The 14592-nt window shown below is 38.0% G+C and overlaps 1 protein-coding gene across 4 annotated transcripts in view; it reads right to left on the reverse strand.

Moving 5' to 3' along the window:
• Positions 1–14592, reverse strand: part of VEGFC (vascular endothelial growth factor C) — a 143072-nt gene that overhangs the window by 15399 nt on the left and 113081 nt on the right. For all 4 annotated transcript variants that reach the window (XM_042842087.2, XM_005304171.4, XM_024101115.3 and 1 more), the window contains exon 4: positions 3670–3821. In XM_042842087.2, the coding sequence (XP_042698021.2) occupies positions 3670–3821 (152 nt within the window). The remainder of the gene's footprint in view (positions 1–3669; positions 3822–14592) is intronic.

The raw sequence follows: 14592 nt of genomic DNA on the forward strand, positions 1-14592 counted from the left end.
CAGAAGCAATGATCTTGAATACTTCAGTGTTTACCAGGTAAAGCACAAGATGAGTACTAGCTGGTGTCTGCTACAGACCACCAAATCATATGAGGGAACAGGGATGACTGATTCTTTAAGCCCTATCTATGATGTGTAAGGGAAAAAGGCCCTGAGCTCCCAGAGGGAGGCAGCGAGGGAAGCCCCAAGCTCCCAGCTGCTATAGGAAGTAGTGTGGGGATCCACAGATCCCCATTTTGTCAGGGATATTTTTAGTAAAAGTTAGGGACAGGTCACGGCTTCCGTGACATTTTCTGTTTTGCCTGTGAGCTGTCCGCGATTTTTACTAAAAATATCCCTGCCAAAATCTTAGCCTTAGTGATGAATATAAATTAAGAGAATGCAATTGTAGAAAATTGATCAGAGAAGCAAAAAGATCCAAGGTGAAATCAATGACCATCAGAGTTAAGGACAATAAGAAGGAGTTTTAAAAAAAAATATTAGGAACAAAAGTAATCCTAACAATGATATAGTCCATTACTAGATGGAAATGCTAGAATTGTTAATAAAAATGCAGAAGGGTTCAATACATATTCCTCTTCTGTATTTGGGAAAGCCAGATGAAGTATTCATGTGGTGATGACGAAACACTTTCCATTCCAATAGTAATTCAGAAGGATGTTATACACAGCTGCTAAAGTTAGACCATTTTAAATCAGCAGGTTTGGATAACTTGAATCAGAGTATTAAAAAGAGCTGGCTGAGGAGCTCTCTGGGCCATTAATGTTGATTGTCTATAAGTCTTGGGGAAGTTCCAGAAGACTGGAAGAAAGCAATTGTTGCATGAATATTTAAAAAGGCTAAACAGGATGACCCAGGAAATTACACGCTTGTTCTTGGCAAATAATGGAATGGCTGATATGGGACTTGATTAATAAAGAATTAAAGCAATGTAATATAATTAATGACAATCAACATGAGTTTATGAAAAGCAGATCTGGTGAAAATAACTTGGTATTTTTATGAGATGACAAGCTTGATTGATAAAGACAATAGTGATGATGTAATACGCTTAAACTTTTGAAAGGCATTTGACTTGGTACCTTGTAACACTTTGAATAAAAAAACTAGAATGATATAAAATCAACATAAACACATTAAAACTGGCTAACTGAAAGGTATCAAAATGTAACTGTGAGTGAGGAATCATCCTTAGGTGGGTGTAGTTAGGGAGGTCCTGCTGGCTTGGGTCTTAGCCCTGCACTATTTCAGACTTTTATCAATTACCTGGAAGAAAACAAAATCATTACTAATAAGTTTGCAGATGATACAAAGATTGGGGAAGTGATAAATAATGAAGAGGACAAGTGATGTATACAGAGCCATCTGGATCACTTGATAAGCTAGGTCCAAGCAAACAATGTGTGTTTCAATATGGTCAAATGTAAAATCATACATCTAGATTGAAAGAATTTAGGCCATACTTATTGGACATGGGACTATCCTGGGAAGCAATACTGAAAAAGGTTTTGGGCTCAATGTGACCCTCAATGTATAAACAGGGGAATATCAAGTGAGAATAGAGCTTATACACCTCTTTATTTGGCACTAGTGTGATTGCTGCTGGGATACTGTGTCTAGAATTCAAGAAGGAGGTTGACAAACTGGAGAAGATTTAGAAAAGAGCCACGAGAATGATTAAACAATTGGAAAAAACTACAATAAAAGGTGTGATTGCAACTTGGGTGCATCTACCTATGCCAGCTTTAGTTTAGCCAACACAGCTGAAAACAGCAGTGGAACCATGCGTGTGGGCTTCAGCATGGGCTGTACAAGTCTGCTTGGAACCCTAGGTGAGTGCTTGCATTCCTAGTCTGCACTGGTGTGGCTTCACTGCTATTTTTAGCTATGCTAGCTAGATTAAAGCTAGCGCATGTATGTCTACCTGAGATGCAATCACTTTCTTCAACTGCAGTGTAGATATACCCCTAGTGAGAGAGAGCAAAATCTGATTAGTTTATCAAGAGTAGGTTAAGGGATAATTTGCTCATAGTCTAAGTACCTACATAGAGAACAGAAATTTGATAATAGATGGCTCTTCAATCTAGCAGAGAAAAGTACAACAGGATCCAATGGTTGCAAGTTGAAGCTAGACAAATTTAGACTGGAAATAACATGCAACAATTTTAACTGTGACGGTAATCAGTCATTGGGACAATTTACCCAGCATTGTGGCAGATTCTCCATCACTGCAATTTTTAAATCAAGATTGAACTAGACTCTGGATGTTTTTCTAAAAGATTATGCTCTAAACAGGAAGTCCTAGGGCCTGTGTTATGCAGGAGGTCGTACTAGATGGTCTCAGTGGTCCCTCCTGGCCTTATAATCCACAAATTTTATAATTAATAATTTGTACTGTCATAGCACCCAGGATCCTCAGTCATTGTAAGAGCTCAATGGAGTCCTGGTCCAACACAAAACAAAAAGACAGTCCCTGCCCCAAAGAGCTTATGATCTAAGTATAAGCAAGAGGTGACAGATGGATACAGCTAGTTGAGGGGATACAAATAAACAGTGAGATAATATTGGTCAGCATGATAGGCTGTGGTCTTAGCATGCCAGCAGTCTAACCACGGTCAATTTTTTGCAGGCATCACAGCAAAGGAATGTAGACACCCAGAGGTTGTAATAGAAATGTTGACTGGTACTTACAGAGCTATGTTAAATGGGTGTCTTAGTTTTCATGTTCTTTCTATATTTCTTCTTAAATAGGCTATTTTATATTCCTTTTATGGTTCAAATCATTTCTGGAGTTGATCAGCATGGTACCACTGTTTTCAGGTACAACAACTGTATTCTGCTAAATTCTGAGGTCCATGCTCAGTCTACACTTAGACAAACTCTCACTGGAATCAGTGGGAGTTTGCCCGAGGAAAAAAGTGAGTGAAATTTATTGTTTTGTTTTTGTTTACCCACCATGTCTGTAATTTTGAAGAGGTAGATTGTTCTGTAATGAATGAAAAACAGTTTTGACTATTGTTCAGCAACCTGACTGCTTTTGCAGCTTGATGCTTTATAAAGAAAATTATAATGATTATTAAAATGAATAAGCAAGTCCATGATTTGGCTGATTAGGGATTAGTCATAACCCAAACTGTGTGGTACAGTACTTTATGATTTGATCATATGTAATCATTTTATATACTAGTTTTATTTAAAAATCAATAGCTGCACTACAACACTGCATTGCAATCCTCCTCCCATGGAAGTAGGGTGACCAGACAGCAAATGTGAAAAATCGTGATGGAGGTGGGGGGAGGGTAATAGGAGCCTATATAAGAAAAAGTCCCAAAAATCGGGACTGTCCCTATAAAATCTGGACATCTGGTCACCCTATATGGAAGTCAATGGCAAAACTCCCTTTGATTTGAATGACAGTGGGTTCAGCCCCCTAGATTACATCACTGCTTAAATATACTGTGCTAACACCACTAATAGGGTTCCTCCCATGTAAAACAATGAAAACAATATATTTTCCTTATTAGTATATTTCCTAAAGCTGTTCTTGAAATGCATATTAGTATTCACAATTAACCGAGTTCTATTGCCTGAATTACCACAACAAATAGTAAGCTATTGTACACAGGCTTTATGATAAGGCATAAGGAAATATGCAACTCATATACTTACTGTGGTTGCGTTGCTGGCAAGGAGCGTCTAATGATTGAATGAACTTGTCTGTAAACATCCAGCTTAGACATGCATCGACAGGATGTATGATTAGCAAAACTGACTGTTACAGGTTTAGGGCCATGAGACAGCGGCACAGTAATCTCAAATAACTACAGAAAGGGAAAAGAGAAAAGAACCGCTTATAAAACAGAGTATACTTGAAAAGAAAAACTGTGTGTACAAAACGAAATGTAAATGAGATAAAATCTTGATTCTTGTTCTACATCACTGTTCAGTATTAATGACTTAGTAAATTATCATTATGCACCTGATGAGTATAAGAATTAGGTATTTATACCTTCCATTAAAATAGCATTTTTTCCTGCATTACAAAGTCTTTCACGTGTCTCTACCATTTGCACACTAGAGTATTTGGGAGGTAAAGAGAAAGTTAAAAAGCAGAAAGTACATAAAGAACACATTGTTCCAGGGAAAATGACTTGCAGACTTGCTGATAGTTTTAAACCCAAAAGTTAATATTTGCAAGGTACTATCCTCATCAAAAGGTCATGTATTAAGAATAGTTTAAAAAGTGGCACTTTTACAAGGTGGAATATTGGCTAAGCAATTACAAAGATGTGTAAAACAGTAATACTGGATTTCAGTCAAAACACTTCTGTGTGAAGGGAACATCTTTATTGTGTTCTGCAGCATGATTTTTTTTGGTAGTGCTGTTCACTTTGCATCAGTTTTATGGTAACCTTTAAAGTCCCATCGGTGTTCTTAATATTTGTTATTGTGATTACAGTAATGTTGGACAATAATATTTGATGTCCCACTTGGGCACAAAACATTTCTGTTTTTCTGTAAAACAAGCAACAATATTGAGCAAGACTCTTAAAAATGATACAAGGTGGAATGGGTGAGGTTGGGATGAACAACAGGAAAGAAGGGGAAATCATTTAAATTACTTAATCCAAGACTTTTCCTCTGGATGCAGAATAAAATCAGGAGAAGTCATTTTAACAATAAAGATTCTTGCTGTGAGACTCAGTTCATGGAAATCTCCTGACAAGTTATCACAAGTATATTCAGGCCAAATATGTAAAGATGTTTAGGCATCTGATGTGCAGATTAGGCACTTATTGCGATTTAAAATCCCATCTAAGTGCCTAATTCCCATTGATTTTGATGGAAGTTAGGTGCTTTTGCAAATCCCAGTTGGGGACTATCTGTACCTTAAGGAACCTAAATATCTATTAAAATTCGGTCCTTAGTTTTTAAACTCCAATAGTTTCCACTGATGGGATTGTGCAACGTAACAATGAATTAGCGCTGAGATGGAATACACTTGCTAACCCTATGATCTTTTATGTTAAACTGTTTTATACTCCTAACATACAAGCAATGTGAAATGTAGTTACCACTTAACATTTACAGGTTTTATTTTAAAGTTTCAAAACACTTAAGACATATGCAGAATAGGGAAAATTTATCAAATAGTTCCAAGCACAAGAAAGGCCCATGGTCTGGTTCTGCTCCTAAATTAAGTGGGCTTGATTCCACGGCTTTTATATTTTATGCTGGTGTAACACCATTGGATTGTTACGTACTTTGGAGTAGCACCAATGTAAAATGGGAGTAAAGTTGCGGTAAATAAAACAACCTATGCTTTATCTTCACTAATGTTATAAAGAAGCAGTCTACGGTAAGTCTAGAAATGCACTGTTTTATTAAATTAATAAGAAAAGCAAAGGTCAGATTTTTACCATTTATTAGACATCAAACATCTGTTATAAACAAACACAGTCATTAATTATAGTAACAATGCAACCCTTAAAGTTAAGAATTTTAAAAATTCAATTTACTTCTTATTTCTGTTCTTTATTTACTTCCCACATTTCTCTTAGATTGGCTAGTGAAATGCAGTAATGTCAGTTAACCTTTATGTATATTCAATTTCACTTTCAGGTTGTTAGTGCTGCAGTGTTTAGGTTTCAAACACTTCAAGGTGATGTTGGTTAATGATTTAAAAAATTGTATAACTAGTACTAGTGATCTCAGGTTTTATAGAAGTTAGTTTTTACAATGTGAATTTTGTCCCAATTTTGATGACAGTGTCCCTTTAAAGGTATTGGGCGGTAATGGGTCCTTTTGTTGGTAGTCTTATCAGAAACCAAGGACTGAATGGGCAAAAGGATTCTTTTTTTCTATTAGAGAAGTCTGAATTACCGCTGCCTGTGCTGCACCTTTTCTGTTAACAAACAGAGGACTTTTATTCTACAGTCCTGTGAGTCCAACAACTTTTAGGAGTATTAAATTACCGTGAATATTTTTAAGTGATCATTTGCAACAGAGTTTCTAAAGATTGTAAATAGATTTGTCTACTGTTGTGGATTAAAAATAAATAATCAGAAATCAGATTCACTGATCGTCCAACCTGATGAAATGGACATCTATCTAGGGAGCTGCCATGGGAAGAATGATGTAATCTAATTCAGTGCAAACTAGCCAAACTATTAACATTTAGACTCTTGCTTCAGTTGGAAAAAATAACTCTAAGATTTGGTTCGCACAGGGATTAGCAGAATAGGTCAAGTCAAAGGACAAGTCCACTTTTAGTTTAAAGATTTGTGCTATTAAAATGAATTCTAAACTGATAACTATGCTTGAGAGAGACAGACATCACCAGAGAGACCTCCTGGGTCTTCACTAAGAGTTCAACACAGACCCCTAAAAGGAGGCTTCTTATCAACTTTTTATTAGATTTATAATCCCCCTTGCCTTACGATCCACTGCTGGCCCCTTCCTTATCCTGCCTATTATAGCAGTACTGTCAAATTCATGACTACACACATTCTTACCAGTATGTCACATCCAAAAAAAGCATGTAAAAAGTAATTGTAAGTACACAAATAAAGCAGACTTGTAGGTTTTTTAACTAATCTCATTTTTATATGGCTATCGTTCTAAGTGCCTATTTATTTGTCTAAAAGACATTCACCAACCGCAGACCCTGGTATTTGTTTTTGCTACAATACACTACATGTGCAAATTAGTTGGAAGATTGTTCATGTTTGGTTTTCATTACAGTTTGCTTGCTTTAGTTTAATAGACACAAAGGAACAAATTTTCAAAAGTGGCTTTTATTTGTGCACACAGAGCCACACGAGAAGACCTATGCGCACGCGTGCACACACACACTCACATATACAAGTACTAGCTCCTCTTTGTGTCTGTGATATAATTCACACACGAAACCCAGTGGGTTTTATGCAAATTTTATCACTTGTGTATACCAAGTTGTGCACACAAAAACAGAGGCCAGGTTGAAAATAAGGACGACATAAAAGGATTTACAGATGTGAAAACAGGCTTATCATATTGACTCTCCTATACACATGTGAACTTTTGGAATAAGACAAAGGAGGTTTACTTCATTTTATATTACAATCACACAGACATTTTTCTGTTTTCCCTATTCTCATTTATGAACATGCACACTACCCCCCAAGCCCTAAATGAAATAGTACTATAGGTAGAACTGGCAAAATCTATTATCTGAACACTATTTAATATCGGATATCGAATATCTGAGACCAATTCTCGGCTGCAGCCAAGCTGTGATTCATGCAGGAACAGGGATGAGAGACAAAAGTGGGTTCAACACGTTTTTGTACCTCCTGTATTTTTAGGCCATCTGGCTGCCATTTCTACCCATGATGTAAATTAGACTGTTGCTCTGGTTTTAAGGGGTGTGTATACCCCAGAATGTAATCAAGCTAATTGCAACCATATTATGTGCATTCAGCCACCCTAAATTAATAAAACAAACACCACAAAATTGTTAATTTAAAAACAGGCTTTCAGAAGCAAAGGTTCTGAAAACCCTGGGTAACCAGACTACACTCAGGATTGTGAGGGAGAGCAGTATAGGACTATTCTTGCAGCACTAAGCCACCTGAAGAAGCCCTCTCTGCCTCAATTATTCCCCAGGAGCTGCTTCTGCCCTATTTATGCTGCTGGAACAGCGTAAACACTCTGGAAAAAAACATATCTCAGCAAACATCTAAAAGTAGGGTTTAACAACATTTAGCTGAAATGGAGATGAATACAGTTTGTCCTTGTCTACATTTACATTTAAACCATATTTAGCACCAGTTCAGCAGCAAATGTTGTTAACTGTTGTCATTACTAGTTCCATTTTATCATGTAAACAAGGCCTCAGTTACACCAGCATAAAATTAGACTAACTCCTTTGACTTCTGTGAACTATCTCGAACGTATACTGCTATTAACTATACAGAATTTCGTGGAGTATTTCATATTACTCACAAGCAGATGCTATGCATAGGCAAAGTCAAAATAACACAGTATACTAATCTATGGCACAGACTATATTATATTAGTTATTAAATTTCTATTCCTCGTTTTTATTAAATGCCACAGGCTGTAAAAAAAACCAAACACAAAATACCAATTCTCCTGACTGGAAGTGATACTGTCATCTGCCTTACTGAAGATATTTTGTTTTTCTCTGTCAGAATAGACTACTAAGAGCTCTGAATCATACAGGAAGAGTTCATATTTATACTTATTTCTTTTTCTAGAAGCGTGTCATTCAACCACTTCATTATAATCAAATTCCTGAAGCATAACCTACTACTACAGGAAATATTACTACAGGTTGAACCTCTCTAGTCCGGCACCCTTGGGACCTGACTGGTGCCAAACCAGAGAATTTGCTGAACTACGGGAGGTCACTGCAGAGTGCCAGTGGGTCTCCATAGGCCCAGGAAGTAGAGGTGCGGGTGTGTGTGTGTGTGTTGCAGCACCCCCAGGCTTTGCAGCCAGCGTGGCCCCCCACCCTGGGGCCCCACTGCTACCCTGGATCCCAGCCACCGGCCCCCTGTCCTCACCCTTCCTCCCAGAGCTTGAACGCCGTGAATCAGCTGTTTGCGGCACTCTGGAAGTGCTCGGAGGGAGGAGGAGGAGATAGTAAGAGTGGGGTTGCCAGCACACGAGAGGCGCGGGGGGAGGAGGGCATACAGGGGAGTTTAGCGCTGGTGGATGCTCCCCGCCCACTAATTTTTCTCTGTGGGTGCTCTAGCCCTGGAGCACCCACGGAGTTGGTGCCTGTGCTGGACCACGGATGTGGCCGGACTAGGGAGTGCCGGATTAGAGACGTTCAACCTGTACTGGAAATTGTGTGTTTAATCAAGGAATTATTTTGTGTATTAATTTCTGAAAATTTAAAATAGATCAAAGTCCAAACTCTGCTCTCAGCTATGGAAGAGCAATACCAATGAAGTAAATGGAGCTGAAGTGGACGCAGGATTTGGTCTCACATTGTTCTCTCTATGAATCAATGAAATTAAACAAGGTTTGACTCTTAGTAATGTCTCCTCTCTTTTGTTTGCATCTTTAATTCATTTCCTGTTAGTCCTTGCACTCCATCTGATCCAGTAATGAACCCAACATCTGTGGCCACTCTGGGGCATGTTTGGCAGTGTAATAGCCAGCTATCAATCTCTAGTATGGATTTTCCAAGCAAAAATGCAGCACATATTTATGGCTAGCTCGTTGGCTGGCTTCTTTTCTGGCACCACTGCTGGCTATCTCATGGACATGAAATTACCTCTGGGACTGCCCAGAGGTCAGGCAGCTGATTGACTGTCTGAACTGTCTTGTTTAGCTAAAGGTTACTTTCATTTTATTCACATAAGGCCAAATCCACCCTCCACCCCGACATCAAGAACAAATTTAATACTGTTGGATTCTGCAGGGAAGAGAGAAAAGAAACCTTCCCTTAGGGCTCCATTCCAGGGTCTGGATGGGAATATAATCTAGTGGGCAAACTCTTCTGTCACATCCCCTGAACCCAGTCTCTTTGCCCAGCCAGTCCCAGGTTTTGTCCCCCTCACTATGATTCCTCATCAAATCTGTCTCCCCTCCCTGACCAGCCAGTCCCGGTCTCCCCACTCCTACAGATTCACAGTCTATATTGTATTCCTCCCCAGCTCTCAGGCCCAGTTAGAGTGACCAGATGTCCCGATTTCATAAGGACAGTCCTGATTTTTGGATCTTTTTCTTATATAGGCTCCTATTGCCCCCAACCCCGTCCCGATTTTTCACAGTTGCTGTCAGGTCACCCCTAGGCCCAGTCTACTTGCCCAGTCAGTCCCAGTTTCCCTCCCCGTAACCAGCCTTCAGTCCCAGTCCTCACCCACAAGCTCCTTGTCCTAATCTTGGCAAAGTTATAACAGGAATTGCTACCAGCACCACATATACTGTATCTTAATGAAATTCATGTACAACTTTATCATAAATGAAATAATTTCCTCAGCCCTGATGCCTTATGAGAATCCCGGAGAATGAAAAAAAATAGCAAGGTCTCTGATTTGAGTAAAATCCAAACCCTGCTTATAACATTGAAAATATAGTCCAAATTTTGCCTCAATTCCTTTGCAGTTGGGGGAGTTGCATAGTATAAGCGAGTTCAGAGTTTAGTTCCATCTGTAAACTAGAAGGATATATTTTTTTCTTTAAAGTTCCTAATAAAAGTCTCCATGATTGACCATTATTTTCAAATTTATTATCTCTTTTCAGTGTATATTTAAGTAGAAGTTTGCTCATTTTCCAGTCCAGATGCTAATAGAGACAAGCATTTTTTTCTGCTCCCAGCTAGAGATCATGTACAATAAACAAATTTGGTTTAATTAGAATAAAATGTAACTTGCTGTTGTGTAAAACTACTAATAAATACTAATAAATGTGTTTCACCACCAAAATCATATTTGTTCTTCTGGTTGCATATTCCTATCTTGCATACTTTGGACAGTAAGTGTTATTTTTATATTTTACTTCTCAAAGCATTTAGATAAAATGGTTAATAATAGCAGCTAGATATAGTACTTTGAAGCATTCATTATCAGATAGCTGACTTTCTTGGTATGCTAAGTGCATGAGGTTTTACTTTGAAAAGAAGGCTTTGTTTACAGACACATTATTATAATGTGCACTTTGTTGAACTTTATTGTCTAAATATTTCTAAGAAGATTTCTATAAACTAGCTTTTCATGAGTAACCATACACATTTGTCTTTGTAATTTATAATATGTTAATTATTTTTTGGTGGAAGCAAACAGACTGGCTGATAACCCCTTATCAAAATTGTTTTTTTCAATCCAGATACCTACTGCACACCACTACAAATCAAATATGAGTGTAAGATAACACGTATAGTGTGTCATAACACTTAATTTTTCACCTTTTAAAAATAAAATCCTCATGTTTCAGCACCAGGACTCTTAATTTTTTAAATGGAAAACAAAGCTGTGTACAAAATGTTATCTGGCTGACAATATTAAGATTTCTAGGAAATCAGCTGAATTAGTCACTGATAAATTATTTCATTATCATTATGGAAAGCTTTCAAAAGTGCCAGACAAATGATGAATATTTATAGCTATATTTAAAGGAATTTACAACTAAGATCTGTACAAATGTAGTTTATAGTAAACCCTCATTGTCTCGCGTTTTTACAATCATTATTGCCAAATGAACTGGTGGAAGCGTACAAAAATCAACAAAAACCTAGCCAAATATTTTAAAACATATAAATAAACAAACAAAAAAGTGAAACATAGGGACTGTCACACCAGAGCAGATCATTGATTCATTTAATCCAGGATTCTACCAGATAAAGAACAAAGATCTATATCTGGCTGTGCCAGAGTTGCCGCCCCTAGGTACAGGTCTCTGTCTGTATGTTGCTGTCTGTGGGAGGTCCGAGGTAGTGGCTAAAGAACACTTCAGTCCTACCCTTTACAGCATGTTAAGATCCAAAGGAAACCAGGAACCAAAAAAACCACAACTCCAAACACGCTGAATCCAACAAGCTTTTTTGGTGGGACCCCTTCCTTCTGTTCAGGGCTTGTCTCAAAACTCTATATTTTCAGCTGTTCCCCCTGGGCCTGGCTGTCCCTTCTGGCAGGGGCTTACCCTGCTGGCAAGCTAGCTCATGCTCTGGGTTGCAATCAGGCTCCTCTCCCATCAAGAGAAGCTGCCGCTGTTCTCCTTCCTGGTTGGCCCTGAACTGCATTAAGTTCTCCTCCTTTTAGCTCCCCTTGCCGTGCCTCACATTTTCTGTAGGTGTATGTGGTGGGGCCATCTGGGTCCACAGGCTCTCCTTACCATCTCCTTGTCAGCATGGGACATACCTGAATGTGAACCCCTTCTTTCACACACCAACACATGCACATTGCACATGCTTGCGCGCCCCCCCCCCCAAAGTTCTTGATTGTACAAAGCTTCATGGGGAAATATTTACCAGTCCCAATCTATTCAAGCCTAGAACTTATGCCCTCAAACAGGAGGGAGACTCCTCTTTCTTTGTAGAGGAATGTTCACATATACAGTAAGTTGATATATCCTGTATGAAAATCTAGAGGAGAAGACAAAGAGGAAAGTACGAATTGGGTTTGTTTCTGCTTTGTTTATTTGCTGGGTTTTTGTTTTTTGATCTGGCTTCCTTTGTTTCTGTTTATTAAGTATATCTGAGTCAAGAAATAGGTAACTGGAACGCTGGACTAAGCTGCTACCTAACTTTTCTCTCAATTAAATTGCTGGGTCTTCTGTCTTAGCTGTCTTATATCACTGGAACTACATGCAGCAGAAAGGACTGAACTGCACTCATGTCAAAGCTCATAAAAAGCCACCCAGGGTTGCTATGAGGCGCTGTTAGACATTTTATGTAAATTTATAAAGGAACCATTTCAGTTTTGAGAGGTTTGCCCTATGACATGCTTCAGGAAGCCTTGGAATGTGAGTTCTCTCACTTTTGAAATACTACCCACATCATTGCTAATAAAAAAAAAGCGGATATCACAGAATGGATCCTCTATTTCATAATATTATCCATTTTCCATATTTCTCTATTTTTGTAATATTTAATATCTGGGATCAAAGCATATGTATAAAAGCACTTTAAAGTTAATAGATGGTTCAACATATTATTTATTCTGGTATTTTTGATAGGCTGGTACTTTATGTACAGTTGGATTAAAAATATCTGGCTTAATTTTCAATGTTTGTCTTTCATTATATTATATTCTCATATGCTTATTTTATAGCCTACAATTAAAGAATATATTATCATAGCAGCGTATATTCAACTGATTGAAATCACCTCCTGTGAATTGTAGGTGTTCTCTAGACACTGGTCTTTTTGATTGAGATCAAGTGAAGAATAAGTTTAATATTTGATACATCTGCTATATCCTGCAATGGCAGTGGATAGATTTGATAGTCTCTTCCATCTTTAACTTCTGTTATCTTATTTACATATGTAAAGAGGGTAAACAGAATAGTTGAATATGTCAAACTACACTATACTTCCAAAGCATAACAGCTAGATAAACAAATAAGAGATTTCTTTCAAAGAATTTGGAGATAGCTCTAATTTAAATAGCAAGTATATTTACCTCAAGCATAATCAGTAACGTGTATTCTGTGCCATAACCCAAATGCAATCCTCACAGCCAGCGCTGGCAGCACTGGCTTGCCTTCACCTAACCCTTGCACTCCTAGAGTGCAAGCAGTCAAATTTATGGCAGATTCCTCTGTGTGTTTTACAGTTGGAAAGAGGATTCTTGCATCTTCTCCTTTCCTGCACATTTGCACTGGAGAAGCCATAATTTGGCCTATAACTTTAAAAGATACAAATATAAGAATATTGCCCAACATTTCCTAAAAAGGATGGTTCAATTTAATTTAAAAGGTCAAAGAAGTTCAAAAAGACTCTGAAGAAACTTATCCAAAGTATAAATTTACACGAAAGTAAAAACTTTACTATATACTCTAAAGTTTTACACTCCAGAATTCTCAAATCCTGTCCATTATCCTGTAGCTATCTGATATAAATAAATTGAAACACTTTTCTCTTTTTAAACCACCATCTTATCAATCATTCAAGATAGTATGGCTTAGTGGATAGAACGCTGAACTGGGGATTCAGGAGACCTAATTTCTATTCCCAGCTCTGCTATTTGCCTGCTAGAGTATGTCTACACTGCAGCAGACACAGGCCTCCCATCCTATACACACGCTAGCATGCTAAAATTAGCAGTGTGATGTTGTAGCTTGAGCTCTCTAATCTTGGGAATCAGGTGGGCTTCAGAGCCCAAGCTCCAGCCTAAACTGCAATGTCCACACTGCTATTTTTAGCATGATCACTTGAGCCCTGCTAACAATAGATCAAGCCCTGCTAGTGTGAGTCGATCTATCCAAGCTGGGAGGATCACTCCCAGCTACAGTGTAGACATACCCCTGATGACCTTGGACAAGTCACATCACCGCTCTGTGCCTCAGTTTTCCCATCTGTTAAACTGGGATGACGACACTGGTCTCTTTTATAAAGTGTGTGGATAGCTGTGAAAAGTACATCATCAAGCTACAACACACACATGTCCAGAGTCACCAAATGACACACTATTTTTAATAATACTTAACTCTTGCAGGTCTGAAATTACATTAAAGAACTTTTGGATGAGAACCAGGGTAAGACTATGATCAGAGAGTCTGTATAACCATTTTTATGATTGTAACAGAAATGCTCTTCAAATGCTTTTCAAGGAACACAGGTTTTACCTCTATTTGTATAATTTTTGAAATCATTGAAAACAAGGGAGTCGATTCTGTACCTGCACCTCTTAAGAAGGTGCAGCCGAGGTAGGGCAGGGTAAAGTACATTAATAAAAAGAATCCCCAACTGCATCTCCAGAAAAGCTATCAAAATCCAAATAGAAGCAACGATTAATGTATTTTTCACACATCCAGCTTTATTTAAATCTTGTATTTCTGAGTCACTGTCTGGTCAATTCTTTATATACAGACTACCTTGAGATAATGCCATTTTTTCTGGTACGTACAAATTAACAT

Source organism: Chrysemys picta, chromosome 5 (assembly GCF_011386835.1).
Source record: "Chrysemys picta bellii isolate R12L10 chromosome 5, ASM1138683v2, whole genome shotgun sequence".
Taxonomy (NCBI): Eukaryota; Metazoa; Chordata; order Testudines; family Emydidae; genus Chrysemys; species Chrysemys picta.